The 15,546-nt window shown below is 43.6% G+C and overlaps 1 protein-coding gene across 4 annotated transcripts in view; it reads left to right on the top strand.

Moving 5' to 3' along the window:
• clocka (clock circadian regulator a) overlaps positions 1 to 15,546 on the top strand; it is a 42,603-nt gene that overhangs the window by 15,357 nt on the left and 11,700 nt on the right. For 3 of the 4 annotated variants that reach the window (XR_009795723.1, XM_061824933.1, XM_061824932.1), the window contains exons 3-18: positions 953 to 1,138; positions 1,229 to 1,285; positions 2,041 to 2,100; positions 2,174 to 2,322; positions 2,561 to 2,652; positions 4,196 to 4,285; positions 4,367 to 4,487; positions 4,580 to 4,693; positions 5,522 to 5,643; positions 5,920 to 6,002; positions 6,147 to 6,253; positions 9,749 to 9,896; positions 10,524 to 10,599; positions 10,688 to 10,915; positions 11,567 to 11,635; positions 14,474 to 14,800. Coding sequence is in view for 3 of the 4 variants with exons in the window: in XM_061824933.1 (XP_061680917.1) it covers positions 1,242 to 1,285; positions 2,041 to 2,100; positions 2,174 to 2,322; positions 2,561 to 2,652; positions 4,196 to 4,285; positions 4,367 to 4,487; positions 4,580 to 4,693; positions 5,522 to 5,643; positions 5,920 to 6,002; positions 6,147 to 6,253; positions 9,749 to 9,896; positions 10,524 to 10,599; positions 10,688 to 10,915; positions 11,567 to 11,635; positions 14,474 to 14,800 (1,830 nt within the window). In the remaining variant the exon portion in view is untranslated. The remainder of the gene's footprint in view (positions 1 to 952; positions 1,139 to 1,228; positions 1,286 to 2,040; positions 2,101 to 2,173; positions 2,323 to 2,560; positions 2,653 to 4,195; positions 4,286 to 4,366; positions 4,488 to 4,579; positions 4,694 to 5,521; positions 5,644 to 5,919; positions 6,003 to 6,146; positions 6,254 to 9,748; positions 9,897 to 10,523; positions 10,600 to 10,687; positions 10,916 to 11,566; positions 11,636 to 14,473; positions 14,801 to 15,546) is intronic. The other variant, XM_061824934.1, reaches the window with a different exon arrangement.

Raw genomic sequence — 15,546 nt, 5'->3', positions numbered from 1 at the left:
TTTGGATGGTTCTTTGGGCGGAACGACACGGAGTCTGACGAGCAAGCTCCGGCGGAGGGCCGCGAGCCGATATTTCAGGCGCGGGAGGCCTTTAGCAGAGCTTCGGTGGTGGCGGAAGCCTTTAGCCTAGCTTTGGTGTCCGGAGCTAACGGCCTCCACTGCCTGGAAGCTCGGCTCGCGGCCGCCGCCGGAGCTTACTCGTCAGACTCCGTGTCATTCCCGTCCGAAGAACCATCCGCGGCTGCTGGCCCGGAGCTCCTGGGGGCCTTTGTTTACGCACTTATGTCACGCGTAGGCCTCTTGGTAGTCAGTCTCCGCGTCATTCCGCCCAAAGAACCATCCGAATATTCAACATTTACAGCAGGAAGTTCAAATCTGTCAAAACACTATTAAATGAGAGGGGATTTTACATATTACATGACCTATTGGATACACTGTTCATGCAAAGAACTGGATTTCCCCTTTAACATTTACCTTTACCTCCACCCTTACCCTAACTCCAAACCACTGAGCTCTAACCTTTACACGCACATAATTTGCGGCTAATCCCAAACTCTACCCCACCCAAACCCAACCCTCTTACGTTCCTGGCAAATAAGTGAATAATACAAGAAAAGTGAAAGCCAAAGAGGTACAGTTTTTTTAGTTCATGAAGTAAATGGGTCAAATATTTAGGTGAGGCACCCAACAGGCAGTCTTTTCGTTTTTAACAATTTGGCAATCTGTCATGGGATGGCTAGCCTACATAGACAAGATAATAACCCCCAGCAACAACAACCATAATAAAATATTGTTGAATGATTTTTGGGTTTTTTTTTCCCGTTATACAACTGTATCAAAGGCCATGGTTAGTGAGTCCTCATCAGAGTTGTCTCGTAGACATTCATCTTTTCCAGTTGGCACACGTCAAAGGGTGTGTGTTTTTTTTTTTTTCTTTTCTTTTCTAATATAGTAATTTCCCATGTCGCTGCCATGTGTCGGGTATCCGCGCCGAGTCGAGCCCAAGACTTTTCGGCAGCTCTCGACCCGCTGATCCAGGACGCCGCCAGCGGCCGCGTCTGCCTCAACTCACCGTTTTTCCGCTCTCCTCCTCCTCCTGGTCCTTTCTCCTGACAGGCTCGGCTTTCCTGTCCGTAAGGTAATCAATGTGCAAGTTTTCCTGCTGTCCGGGTGTTGCACTTCATTTTCCTCGAAGGTTGTCTCACAAATGTCTTCCTCCCAATTTCAGGACCCGATCTGACATGGTAACCTTGAAAAGGCTCAAAATGACCTCAAGCATCGATCAGTGAGTCACTCTGCAAGAGAACATTTTCTAAATTCCAATTTCCTCAAATTGATGCTTTGGAACACATATCAGAAAAAATATATTGCAGAACTTTGATTGATGTCTTTTTTTTTTTATGCAACTTTTCTGTGACTGCTATCGACATGCTTTACAATGTTGCATCTTTTAAACAGATATTAACAGTAGTTTACTAAATACAAAAAAAAACATTAAAAAATACACCCAAAAAATATTTGACATATTTTTTGTTTTTTCATTCTTTGTGAAAATAAATAATTTTACTTTTTTTTTTACAAATGCTTTAGTAAAAGTGAAGGCATTCTTCCTAATGAATGCATTTGTAAAGCTGATGGAAAGTTTTTCAATATTATAGTAAAAAAATCCTCATTGCTTACTTTTGTTTATATTTAGCATCACTTGGTACCTTAACTACTACCACCAGTGTAATTTAAAGTACTGAATTTTCCGCACTATAAGGCGCACCTCCAATGAATGGCACATTTGAATACTTTTTCCATATATAAGGCGCACCGGCTTATGAGGCGCATAGAATAGACGCTACAGTAGAGGCTGGGGTTACGTTATTCATCCATTAGATGCAGCTGTACTAAAGACTCAATATTGATCCAGATATAAAGCGCACCGGATTATAAGGCGCACCGTCGACTTTTCAGAAAATTCAAGGCTTTTAGTTGCACATTATAGTGCGGAAAATACGGTGCTCAGAATTGCAATTGGTTTTTGCTGTGACACAGGGATGACGGTAGTAGCATCTTTGGTTTGATGGACGACGATGAAAAGGACAAAGCGAAACGGTGAGAAAACAGACCCAAGATGGCTTTTTTTTTTTGCAAGAGATGTTCTTGACCCGAGCAAATGTCCACACAGCGTATCCCGCAATAAGTCTGAGAAGAAGCGGCGAGATCACTTCAATGTCCTCATCAAGGAGCTGGGAACCATGTTGCCGGGCAACACCCGTAAGATGGACAAGTCCACCATTTTGCAGAAAAGCATCGACTTCCTGCAGAAACAGCAAGGTAATCAAAAGCTGGACACGAACGACTGATAGTACGCTGGAGTGGCAAGTATAGAGCGCCTCATAGTCAGTCGTGGGTGCGCACATTTCATGGATGTTGGACAGTGATGAATCAATTTTGGGGCAAAGAAATAAAAAAATCATCCTCGGTAATGAGCCTAAATTCGTTCATCAAATCTGCCAATGGCCCAGGCCTTACTAACAGCATCTTTTTTTTTTTTTTTCATTTCTTTCATCAGAAATCTCCGCTCACTCCGAGTCGACGGAGATCAGGCAGGACTGGAAGCCTCCGTTTCTCAGCAATGAGGAATTCACGCAGCTGATGTTGGAGGTGAGACGGCACCACTGATATGTAAACCCAAGATATTGGCAGGCGATACGTACTGCACCCTTCCGCGAATAGCCCAAAAAATGTGAATAATTGAGTCCTTTTCCCAAAAAGTCTATAATTGACTATATCGATGGTTCCCAGACTTTTTTTTTTTTTTGCAGCGCGCCACTTGCTAAATTTCACCCCCAAAGATTAGCCATCCATTTTGTAGGCCGTTTATCCTTACAAGCGTTGCGGAAGTGCTGGAGTCTATCCCAGCTAACGTCGCGTGAAAGGCAGACTACACCCTGAACTGGTCGCCAGTCAGTCTCAGGGCACACATCGACACCATCATTGATATTCTGAAGACAAAACAACTGGCCTATATTCATAGTATTTGAAGCTAATATCATAAAATTAACCTTAAAGGTCAAGTGTCATGCCTATAAACATTCTAAAATAGATATTGTAATAAAAAATACAAAAAACATTCACTTCAACGTCCGTATGAAAAATTAAATACGAGTAGAGACCGCGTCATCCATGTGCAAAGTTGCGGAAGTCTCATTCGAAATCCAAGTGGTGGCCATATTGCCTGCATCGTCTGTTCATTACGTCACGCCGCGACTTTCGGCATTGAAAACACGCTGTTCCACCTACTATGGGACACGGAAGCTCTTTTCAAAGAAGAGAACATCTCATAATCGGGTCAAGTGACCGGGGCAATATAACCCCATCGTTTCGAAGCATATTTAGATGATATGCGGATCACTTCTAACAAACAACAGACTCCCAGACAGGATGTATGAGCCACGCCGGCTGAAGCCGTGCTCAGCGCCAACGGGTACATCGACACATGTAACACCCCTGACTTATGTGCGCGGATTACGTCCCCCCCCCCACCAACAAATTATTATTATTATTTTTTGTGGCTGTATATACACCTACCTATCATTTGGAACCCACAAAGCTCTCGTCCTTTGCACCCGTGCAATCCATTTTTCACGACGAACCGGGTCTTTTTGAAAAGTGCGAAGAATGAATCCATCCTCCCGAGTGTTCGAACAATATCCAGCAATACAACGAGCCGGCATTTTTTGCAAACACGAAGAAACAGCGAGCTACCTTCCCGCAGGTAAAACTAGTATAAACAGACGAGAGCGCTTGAGTGGGCATCTGCTACTAGCATCACTTCCTGTTTCTTCCTGAAAAAAATCCCTCGAGAGAATTTCTGGCTGCCTTTTTTTCATTAATAACATGCTAAAAATCATGCATTTCATGACAGTGGCACTTTAAGTGCACGTGTATGTTGCCTTGTAGATCATAAAAATAGCAATTATCAAGCAATAAACGAGGCCTCTGTCCTTTGATATCGTGATCTTTTTTTTTTTTTTTTAATAGCCAATCCCCAGAGCAAAAACATACACATTCTACCACTGTACTCCCCTCACACCAAATCCTTTCTATTAGTCAGGGCTTTGCGACATCTTGTGGCATTTTGGGACATAACAGCTGATAATAGGATTTAAAGTGGCGCTGACACTGACGGTCTGTTTCGTCCCAGGCATTGGACGGCTTCTTCCTCGCCATCACGACCGACGGGAACATCATCTACGCTTCAGAGAGCGTCACGTCACTGCTGGAGCACCTCCCTGTGAGTTTCCCTGTTAGAAATGTGCATCACCTGTAACGAAATTTGAACATTTGTTTAAAAAAAAGACGCATTGTGTTCCAGTGCGATCTTGTGGATCAGAACCTATTGAACTTCCTGCCCAGGGGGGAACACTCAGACATATACAAGTTGCTATCCTCGCACGTCTCCGAGGGCGAGACACTGACGCCCGAATATCTGAAGAGTAATTGCATTTTTTTTTTCCACCCCCGTGATTTCAGATAAATCGCGTTTCATCATTGAGTCATATTCATTTTTTTCCTCCCCCAATCACAGCCAAGAACCAGCTCGAGTTCTGCTGCCACATGCTGCGAGGGACGATGGACCCCAAAGAACCGCCCGTGTACGAATACGTCAAGTTCATTGGAAACTTCAAGTCCCTCAATGATGGTGAGCAACGAATAACTATTAAAAAGAATTCATTTATTGCCATAAAAAAAGATGATTTAATCCTGTTAAAGCTGTTTTATTTATATGCATGTAAGTCAATCTAGTTTAAATAATTAAAAGTGCATATAGAGAATTGATTTTTAAAAATGCTATAAATGAATGTCATTATGAAAACAAAAATCATGTTTAATATTGGAGTGATAGTAAAATTTATTAGCGATTCACTGTGAATAATGTAATTACTGATATTCAATGTGCAAAAAAAAATGGGGGATAAACCCTGTTAAAAATCGCTTACTAATGTTTTGTAATTTAGTAAAAAAAAATTTAACATTGAAAATGTAATTTATTCATGTATTGTAAAAATTCAGTCTTTTTACATAAAAAATCAAAAACATTTGAAATACATTAAAAAATCTGCAACTTATTATTCAAAAATCAAACGGAAAAATTAAAAAAACGTGGCGGCTGGTAACGCGTTGGCCTCACAGTTCTGAGGTTCCAGGTTCGATCCTGGACCCTCCTATGTGGAGTTTGCATGTTCTCCCTGTGCCTGCGTGGGTTTTCTCCTGGCACTCCGGTTTCCTCCCACATCCCAAAAACATGCAACATTATTTGGACAATCTAAATTGCCGCTAGGTGTGATTGTGAGTGCGGCTGTTTGTCTCTATGTACCCTGCGATTGGCTGGCAACCGGTTCAGGGTGTACCCCCGCCTCCTGCCCGTTGACAGCTGGGATAGGCTCCAGCACTTCCCGCGACCCTCGTCAGGATAAGCGGTGAAGAAAATGGATGGATACAAAAAAAGTTTGAAATGTTTCCCCTCCAGTGCCAAACTGCGCTCACAATGGCTTCACGGAGGCCGTCTTCCAACGAACGCTCCACTCGGCCTTTGAGGACCAGCGGTGTCTCGTTGCCACTGTGCGGCTCGCCAAACCCCAATTTATCAAGGTACGCACTCAATGTTGTTACAACGTAAAATGTAATCTATATGGTTGATATGCAACCCCACTTCTGACAGCGCATTGTCGTGGAAAATTGACTTCCGACAATAAGCCCAGGCATCATCCCACCTCTGTCCATTTTTGGGGGATATTACTCTAGAATTTATGGGATGCCCGACAATGGCTTCAAATTCTCACACCAAATTTTTCTCGGTGTAAAATAATAATTTATACACATTAAAAAAAAAAGACACGTCTGACGGTGGTTATATTTGCTCCGCAGGAGATGTGCACTGTGGAGGAGCCCAATGAAGAATTCACCTCCAGACACAGTTTAGAGTGGAAGTTTCTCTTCTTGGACCACAGGTACACACGAGCACTTTGTATCAACAATCCTTTGTCCTCCGCCTTGACATAAAGTAACGCTGTGATGTATTCATTAAACACTTTGTAAAAATATTTCAAATTTTTAAAAAATTCTCGTGAATTTTCGGGTGGGGGGGTGTCCAGAGCTTCACCTATTATAGGTTACCTGCCGTTCGAGGTGCTGGGCACCTCCGGTTATGACTACTACCACGTGGACGACCTGGATACGTTGGCCAAATGCCACGAACATCGTGAGTATGCCTCCGTTAAGAACTATGATAGGATGATTTATTTTGTGAACTGTTTTGGTGGTTGCACCTGGCTCGCAGAGCCCTCATAACGACATACGGTATACAGCAGGGGTGCTCAATGTGTCCATCGTGATCGATCGCGAGGAAGGTCTAGTCCAGGGGTGTCAAACTCCCTTTGGTCTGCGGGCCGAATACAGCTTAATTTGAGATCAAGCGGGCCGGACCAGTAAACTCATTGCAAAATTACATAGAACTAACAATAAGCCCACTTTTTTCCTTTGTATTAGTCACTAATACTAATAATTAGTGCAAAGAATGAGTAAATTATCAAAATGTTTATTAGCAGAATTTTCCTTTTACATTATGAACAATATATTATGAACAAGAGAATAACATAAGAACATAAATAAAGTATGTGCAATTTTAACAACACTTTTACACAGTTAAACATATATTTAAGTGTGTTGTACATAAAACTGATCACAGAAATAGTAACAATGTTCCAAAAACATTTAGTACCAGCCTTGTGGAACTTAAAAACACTGTTTTTCAACATCTGGAAAGCAATTTGAACAAATGAATAACTTTCACAGCAATTATTCGTCTTGCTCGCAATTTGCCCTTGAAACTTGACATCGTTTATCCTGCACAAGTGCATCAATATGAGGCATCGTGTCCTGAGAAGCAGAATCTCATTCAAATGCTTATGTGTGAGCTTTGAGCGCAGCTTTGTTTTATTAATGTTCATTAGTGAGAAAACTTGCTCACAAAGGTAGGTTGTCCCAAACATGGACGATGTTTTAGCAGCTAGTGCTGTCAATGCGGGATAGCCTGGTAGGAGGTACTTGTAAAATGTGTCCAAGCTTACAGAGGCAAATCTGTCCTTCAGTTCTACATCACACTTGCAAATCAATGATTTCAAGTTGCATGGCAACGGGCAAATCAGAAGCTTTGGCTGTGAATGGTGAGCGAAAAACTGCAAAATCTGTTTTGAGTTCGCTAAAAACCTGAAATCTTTTCTCAAACTCCATCAACAGCCCTGAAATCTTCTCTTTGTACCGTTTCACGTCAGAATTAACGCTTGCTGCGCACGTATCTTTTAAACAGGGAAAATGAGCAGGGTCACCGCTTGCCACCTGCGTCTCCCATAACCCGAGCTTTAACTTGAACGCACGTATGCTGTCATAATACTGTGTTACGATTTTTTTGCGTCCCTGCAACATTTTGTTAAGAATATTCAAGTGCTCAGTGATGTCAACCATAAACGCAAGGTCCTGCACTGTAATTCCTTCACAGGTTTCCCTTTTTTCTCCATGAATTGTCCGATTTCATCACGTAAATCAAAGAAGCGCTTTAGCACAGCACCTCTGCTTAACCATCGTACGTTCGTGTGATAAGGCACACCGTGGATAATGTTACAGTCACTGAGAACGCTGTCAAATTGACGATGCTTGAGACCTCTGGCTCGGATGAAATTAACAGTTCGGTCAACCACCTCCGTGATGTGATCCATTCTTAGCGATTTGCTGCATGATGCCTCCTGATGCAAAATGCAATGAAATGTCCAAAAATTACCTCCCCCATTCGCGGCTTGTACTTTATCTCTGTACTTTGTCACAACACCTGCCTTTTTACCGATCATTGACGGCGCACCGTCAGTAGCCAGGCTTACGGCGCGTGACCGGTCCGCTCCGACTCTGTCCAGCGCTCCGACGACGGAGCTGAAAATGTCCTCAGCTGTTGTGGTGTCGATCGTCGGCACCAGCTCGAGAAACTCCTCTGTGACATTCAAAGTCTTGTCAACTCCACGAATGAATATGGCCAGTTGAGCGACGTCCGTGATATCAGTACTCTCATCGATCGCAACAGAAAATGCGACAAATGACCCACCCCACTTTGCGTTTTAGTTGGTGGTCCAAATCTGCAGAGAGTTGCGAAATCCTGTCTGCCGCGGTATTTCTTGTCGAGCTTATATTGGCGAAAGCATGTCGCTTCTCAGGACACACAATTTCAGCAGCCGTCAGCAAGCAGTTTTTGATGAACTCTCCATCACTGTACGGCTTTGATGCCACTGCTATTTGGCTCGCAATTAGGTAGCTGGCTTTCACCGCAGCATCGCTGGCTTCTCGGCTCCGGGTGAAAACAGATGTTTTGCTGTTTCTTCAGACGCGCCATCATTTCATTTACCTTCTGTTTTCTCAATTCTCCATGCAAACTGTTGTATTTTTCACCATGCTGAGTTTCGCAATGGCGCCGAATATTGTATTCTTTAAGCACCGAAACTTGCTGCTGGCACACCAGGCACACGGGTTTCCCATTCACCTCCGTGAACATATAAGAACATGTCCATTTTTCTTGAAAAGTCCGACACTCTGTGTCTACTTTTCTCCTTTTTGACAAAGACATTTTGCTGATGAGGGTGCAAGGCAAACGGAAAAGTAGATAATGCAATTGTCGCCAATAGACGCTGTACAGACGTTCAATTTTACCAGGTCAAGGTGGTCCTAGTTCCGCCGCAGTGTTGCTTTCATGTTGTCTGCACGTACTAAAACACTGCGCCCCCTAGTGGATAATACAAGAACTACAAATTTTAAAGAAAATTCATATTTTTTTATACAATGCAGCTTTCTTCCCCGGGCCGTACCAAACCACCAGACGGGCCGGATCCGGCCCGCGGGCCGTATGTTTGACACCCCTGGTCTAGTCGATCATGTGACTGCGTGGCCAAAAAAAAAAAGAAAAGAGACGTTTTGGCACCACACTTAACTTTCTCAACAACGACCTGCTGCACGGCCACACACTCTTTTTCCCAGTTTACCTTGCACCGCCCCCTCCTCCGCTCTTAAAGGGGTACACTCATAATTACAAATGTTGCAGTCCTTACGCAGCCTATCAATGTGTTTTATAATGACAGAGTGCTTATGTGTTGCCCACCACCGGAATTTTTTTTTTACATAAAGACATGCCTCTGTCGGCAAGCATTGTTGGCGAGCGCACATAAGTGGGGACAAATGAAAAAAAATCAACCTGCAGACCATCTGATTGTGAAAACTTGGAATGCACGTCTTGTCACATACCACATACTTTCTCACATTTAAAAATAAATAAATAAATAAACATTAAGAGTAACCTACATTCATGAATAACGGATGGAAGTCTCAAAGGCTGCATGAAGTTTAGTTTAATGACGTATGAAACGGACGACTAAGCCATCAGCAAAAAAGTCGGATTAACGGTAAAAAGTACTTTTGTCATCATTGGTTAGCAACAGTATAATGTTATTTAAATGAATTTAGGGACTTATTGTACTCTTAAAGTGTTGGTCTTGCATAAAATGCACAAATACACTTGTATTTAGTTTTAAAAATATTGGATGGTTCTTTGGGAATTACATTTTAAAATATTTGCCGTTTCTGGCTCTATCAGCCCAAAAGGTTCCCGACCCCTGCGCTCTCGCCTCCACCTTTTAGCGTTTTCCTCATTGTGCATTTGCAGTCATGCAGTACGGCAAAGGAAAGTCCTGCTACTACCGATTCCTCACCAAAGGGCAGCAGTGGATTTGGCTCCAGACTCACTACTACATCACCTACCACCAGTGGAACTCCCGGCCGGAGTTCATCGTCTGCACTCACACTGTGGTCAGGTACAGAAAACTCAAATCTCAAATGCGATCTACAATGTCCTGAAAAGCATTGGAAATTAGGGAGAAAGTCTTTTTTTTAATTTTAATTTATCAACTGAACAGTTTTTAAAACATTTTAAATTCAATTTCATGCATTGAAAAGTTTTTTATGACGACGGCTGAAAGGTGTCAGATTTACTTTGTCAAGCTCACTGTTGATCGATGATTTCCACCAGATTTTCTGCCACAATTTGGTGTCAGAAGTGGGAGCCCCCGTGTGAACATACCGCACATTTTCCTGATTCGGAGTTTTGGCGCTATACCCGTAAAAAATTCTTGATTTCGCGTAAGAATTTGGTGTCAGAAGCAGGATCTCTTGTGTAATTGACACAGAATTTTCTTAAAAAAAAAACTCGTTTACATTGTTAAATGACAATTTAGAGTCAAATTGGGATCCCTCATGTGACCTTTCCCCCATTTTTTTCCGCCCCGTGAGTTACCAGATAAACCAGCGACAGTTCGGTGTCAGAAGTGGGATCCCATGTGTATGCCCCCATAGACAGTTCAAATCTTCGGGGATTTTTAAGACAGTTTTTGTCCAATTTTGAATCCTCTACCCCTTATGATTTCAAATTTGTGATCCATCAGCTATGGTGAGGTGAGATCGGAACAACGGAGAGAGTTCGGACCAAAAGCGTCGCCGCCGGAAATGACTGCAGACAAGGTGAGTGCCGTGATCCGGCCGCGGTTTCTGGCACGTTGAGGTTCCTCTCCGCTTACAAACACTTTGCGCGCCCCGCCTCGCACTTCAGCAGTCGCAGGACTCCGGCCTCGAGTCGCAGCGCAACGCCTCCAGCCTCAAGGAGGCGCCGGAGCCCTTCAGCCACAGCGGAACGCCTTCTGCGTCATCGCACAGCTCGCGCAAATCCTCGCACACGGCGCCGTCGGAAGTGAACCTCCAAGGGGACCGGGGCACGCCGGGTCGCCAGTCCGGATCCAACGCAGGCGTCCCGTCCCAAAGATCGTCAGTCGACAGTCAGGTCGGTCCAGTGTGAACTCATGAGATTAGATTTGAAAATTTGGTGTCAGAATTGGTCTCCCCTGTGGGATCGTCTTTAAGAGGTGCTGAGGTTGCTAGTTGCAAGAAGAAAGGTATGGATAGATCCATGTTTGTCAAGATCACCATTGACACTGTTGATTCATTATATTTATCAAAGACAATTTCGTGTCAGAAGTGGAATCCCTTATTTGATTTTACCACTGAAGTTCCTCCTTTTAAGATTTAGGCCTTGAGCTACGGTTTGAGTTAGACTGACCCAGATCATTGATTTCACACAAAAAAATTGGTGTCAGAAGTGGGATCCCTTATGCAATCATTACACAAATATTCTTCCTTCTAAGATCCATGTTGAGCTACTTGGGTAAAGTGTCAAGCTCACCCCTGATAGCTTTTAGATTGTCCCCCAAAATTTGGTGTCAGAAGTGGGATGTGACTCATCCCACTATCTTCTATTTCTATCTAATCTTACTATTTCCGCGATTTACTCTCCATCAAAAAGTCATCCAAATTGTGATTTTTCCACAGCAGTTTGGCATCAGAAGTGGGATCCAAACCACTGCACTTGAGTCTATGTTGGATCAGTTTACGTTATCCATGAGAAATATTGTATTTTGTGTTTTTCTCCCGACAGTCCGTGAACTCCCAGAGCACATTACGGACATCGATGGTTTCGCAGCAACAAGTTGAAACCAGTTCCCAAGTAAGATTGAACTCGTTATTGTCTGTACAAACGGCCAAAAAATGTAAATTAAACTATGATGTTCATTTTTGTTGCTAATCAATGTGACAAAATGTTATGGAGTGTTCAGATTCGCTTACAATGCAATTAAGAAGTGTTTACTACTATGCTAGGAAATTGTGTCTATTCTTTATCCACTGTAAAAAAAAAAAAAAAAAAAAATACCATTATTATCATTAATATTAGTGCAGAGGAGTGGAGTGCAACTCTTCTTTTGTTTGTCCCCATGTGTGTTATACTGCCACCTGGTGGCTATGTCACACACACACCAGGAGCAGCCAGAATGATCGTGACGCACCAAACTATTTAATTTCTATGATTCGTTTACATACTGTAATTCCATCCATTTTCTTAGCCGCTTATCCTCACAAGGGTCGCGGAGAGTGCCGGAGCCTATACCAGCTGTAGACGGGCATGCCAAAACATGCAAACTCAATACAGGCGGGTGCAGGATCGAACCCGGGACCTCAGAACTGTGAGCCCAACCGTGCTGGCCATACTGTAATTCTTTAAAAAAAATAAAATAAAAAATTACACAGTTACTTGTGTGTAGTATGCGCCAGAGAGTAAAAAAAGCACCCCCAAAATTAAGAAAGCCTTTCTACACGTGGATAATATCCTCTATTGATTTTCTGCTATCCATGTATTGAAAACGTGAATATTTTTTGTACTTTATTAGGATTTTCAAAGAAAAATTCTTCAATATAACAACAAATAATTAATTATATAATGACAGTATCCCAGTTCAAAGTGTAGTCGCCGTTTCGCCCGAAGCTAGCCGGGATAGGCTCCAGCTTTCCCCAACCCTTGTGAGGATAAGTGGCTTGGATAATGACATAATGACAGTATCAATATGTAAGATAAAAAATAATTCTGCATACTGTTGATAATCGTTACAAAATTGTGGCTTTAGTATTTGTTGTTTTGAGTGATGTCTTTTTGTTTTGAAGGCCAGAACCAATTAATGTAACTTCCATTCATTTCAATGGGGAAAGAGGATTTGAGATCTGAGTACATTTAGTTAAAAGCATGATCATGCAAGAGGCATATGAAGACATAAGGATAGAGATGGAAATGTGTTGACTGGTGCCGGTAGTGTGCTAAATAGATGGAAAGAATACTTTGAGAAGTTGATGAATGAAGAAAATGAGAGAGAAGAAAGAGTTGAAGAGGCAAGTGTGAAGGACCAGGAAGTGGCAATGATTACCAAGGGGGAAGTCAGAAAGGCACTACAAAGGATGAAAAATGGAAAGGCAGTTGGTCCTGATGACATACCGGTAGAGGTATGGAAGCAATTTGGAGAGATGGCTGTGGAGTTTTTGACCAACTTATTCAACAGAATACTAGCGGGCGAAAAGATGCCTGAAGAATGGAGGAAAAGTGTTCTAGTTCCCATTTTTAAGAACAAAGGGGATGTTCAGAGCTGTGCGAACTATAGAAGAATAAAGTTGATGAGCCACACAATGAAGTTATGGGAAAGAGTAGTGGAGGCTAGACTGAGGACAGAAGTAAGTATCTGCGAGCAACAGTATGGTTTCATGCCTAGAAAGAGTACCACAGATGCATTATTTGCCTTGAGGATGCTAGTGGAAAAGTACAGAGGAGGTCAGAAGGAGCTACATTGTGTCTTTGTGGATCTAGAGAAGGCCTATGACAGAGTACCAAGAGAGGAACTGTGGTACTGCATGCGTAAGTCTGGTGTGGCAGAGAAGTATGTTAAAATAGTACAGGACATGTATGATGGCAGCAGAACAATGATGAGGTGTGCCTTAGGTGTGACAGAGGAATTTAAGGTGGAGGTGGGACTGCATCAGGGATCAGCTCTGAGCCCCTTCCTGTTTGCAGTGGTAATGGATAGGCTGACAGATGAGGTTAGACTGGAATCCCCTTGGACCATGATGTTCGCAGATGATATTGTCATATGCAGTGAAAGCAGGGAGCATGCAGAGGAACAATTGGAAAGATGGAGACATGCACTGGAAAGGAGAGGAATGAAGATTAGCCGAAGTAAAACAGAATATATGTGCGTGAATGAGAAAAGTAGAGGGGGAAGAGTGAGGCTACAGGGAGAAGAGATAGCGAGGGTGGACGACTTCAAATACTTGGGGTCAACAATACAGAGCAATGGAGAGTGTGGTCAGGAAGTGAAGAAACGGGTCCAAGCAGGTTGGAACAGCTGGCGAAAGGTGTCTGGTGTGTTATGTGACAGAAGAGTCTCTGCTAGGATGAAGGGCAAAGTTTACGAAACAGTGGTGAGGGCGGCCATGATGTACGGATTAGAGACGGTGGCACTGAAGAAACAACAGGAAGCTGAACTGGAGGTGGCAGAAATGAAGATGTTGAGGTTCTCGCTCGGAGTGACCAGGTCGGATAGGATTAGAAATGAGCTCATTAGAGGGACGGCCAAAGTTGGATGTTTTGGAGACAAGATTCGAGAGAGCAGACTTCGAAGGTTTGGACATGTTCAGAGGCGAGAGAGTGAATATATTGGTAGAAGGATGCTGAGGTTGGAGCTGCCTGGCAAAAGAGCGAGAGGAAGACCAAAGAGAAGGTTTATGGATGTGGTGAGGGAAGACATGAGGGCAGTTGGGGTTAGAGAGGAAGATGCAGGAGATAGGCTAAGATGGCAAAAGATGACACGCTGTGGCGACCCCTAGCGGGACAAGCCGAAAGGAAAAGAAGATGCAAGAAAATGAACTCTTAGTTTGTGGATATTTTCTAATCACGATAGACAAAAACATTGTGCCGAGAATGAAGTCCGCATGAGACGTTTTTTCTCCACCCGTTTGTGGTTTCCAGGCGGCAGCGGCGGTCCAGTTCTCCGGCCAGCTGGACACCGTGCAGCACATGAAGAAGCAGCTGGAGCAGCGCACACACGCCATTGAGACCAACATTCAGCGGCAGCTCGACGAGCTGTGGAGGATCCAGCAGGAGCTGCAGAGGGTGCAGGAGCAGAGCCTGCAGATGCTGGTGCAAAAAGGCGCCGTCAACATGACCGCCGTGCAGGTGGCCCCTGCGCTCAGCGTGCAGGGCCCGGTGGTCTCGGCGGGCCCGCTGCAGACCAGCATCCCTCAACAACAACAACAACAACAACACACTATACAACCCCAACAGAACATGACACAGGTGAGACACAAAGCAACTTGCTGCAACAGAAAAAAAAATTCATACTGAACCATAAACAACATGGTGCGATTGTCAAAGAGTAAGATGATTGCTCGACCCACTTTAACTATATTATAATGTAAAATGAGGAAACTGGTGAGAAATAAGGGAAAAATTTCGGCTTATGGCGCCATTCATTGACGCTCACGACGGACTCTCCACGCTTCGCTTTTTCATCTAGAGCACAGGTGTCAAACTTAAGGCCCGGGGGGGCCATATCTGGCCCACAACATGATTTTATGTGGCCCGCGAAGCCAAATCTAGAGTGTCAATTTCCATGATTCGAGTAAAAATCTGTACCAAAATTTCATATTGTCATATATCATAAATGACCAAAGTTGAGATATTACAAGCACAAACATAAATAGTTGAAAAACACATGACCCTTGATTTCTGATTCCAAAACTAGTTCATAAATTCCATCCATCCATTTTCTTAGCCGGTTATCCTCACGAGGGTCGCCGGGAGTGCTAGAGACTATCCCAGCTGTCAACGGTTAGTAGGCGGGGTACACCCTGAACTGGTCGCCAACCTAATGCGGGGCACATCGAGACAAACAGCCGCACTCACATTCACACCTTGGGTCAATTTAGAGTGTCCAATTAATGTTGCATGTTTTTGGGATGTGGGAGAAAACCGGAGTTCCCGGAGGAAAACCACGCAGGGACGGGGAGAACATGCAAACGCCACACAGGCGGGGCCGGGAT

The sequence above is a fragment of the Syngnathoides biaculeatus genome, chromosome 7 (assembly GCF_019802595.1).
Source record: "Syngnathoides biaculeatus isolate LvHL_M chromosome 7, ASM1980259v1, whole genome shotgun sequence".
In the NCBI taxonomy this organism is placed as follows: Eukaryota; Metazoa; Chordata; class Actinopteri; order Syngnathiformes; family Syngnathidae; genus Syngnathoides; species Syngnathoides biaculeatus.
This window is presented reverse-complemented; position numbering and strand designations above follow the sequence as displayed.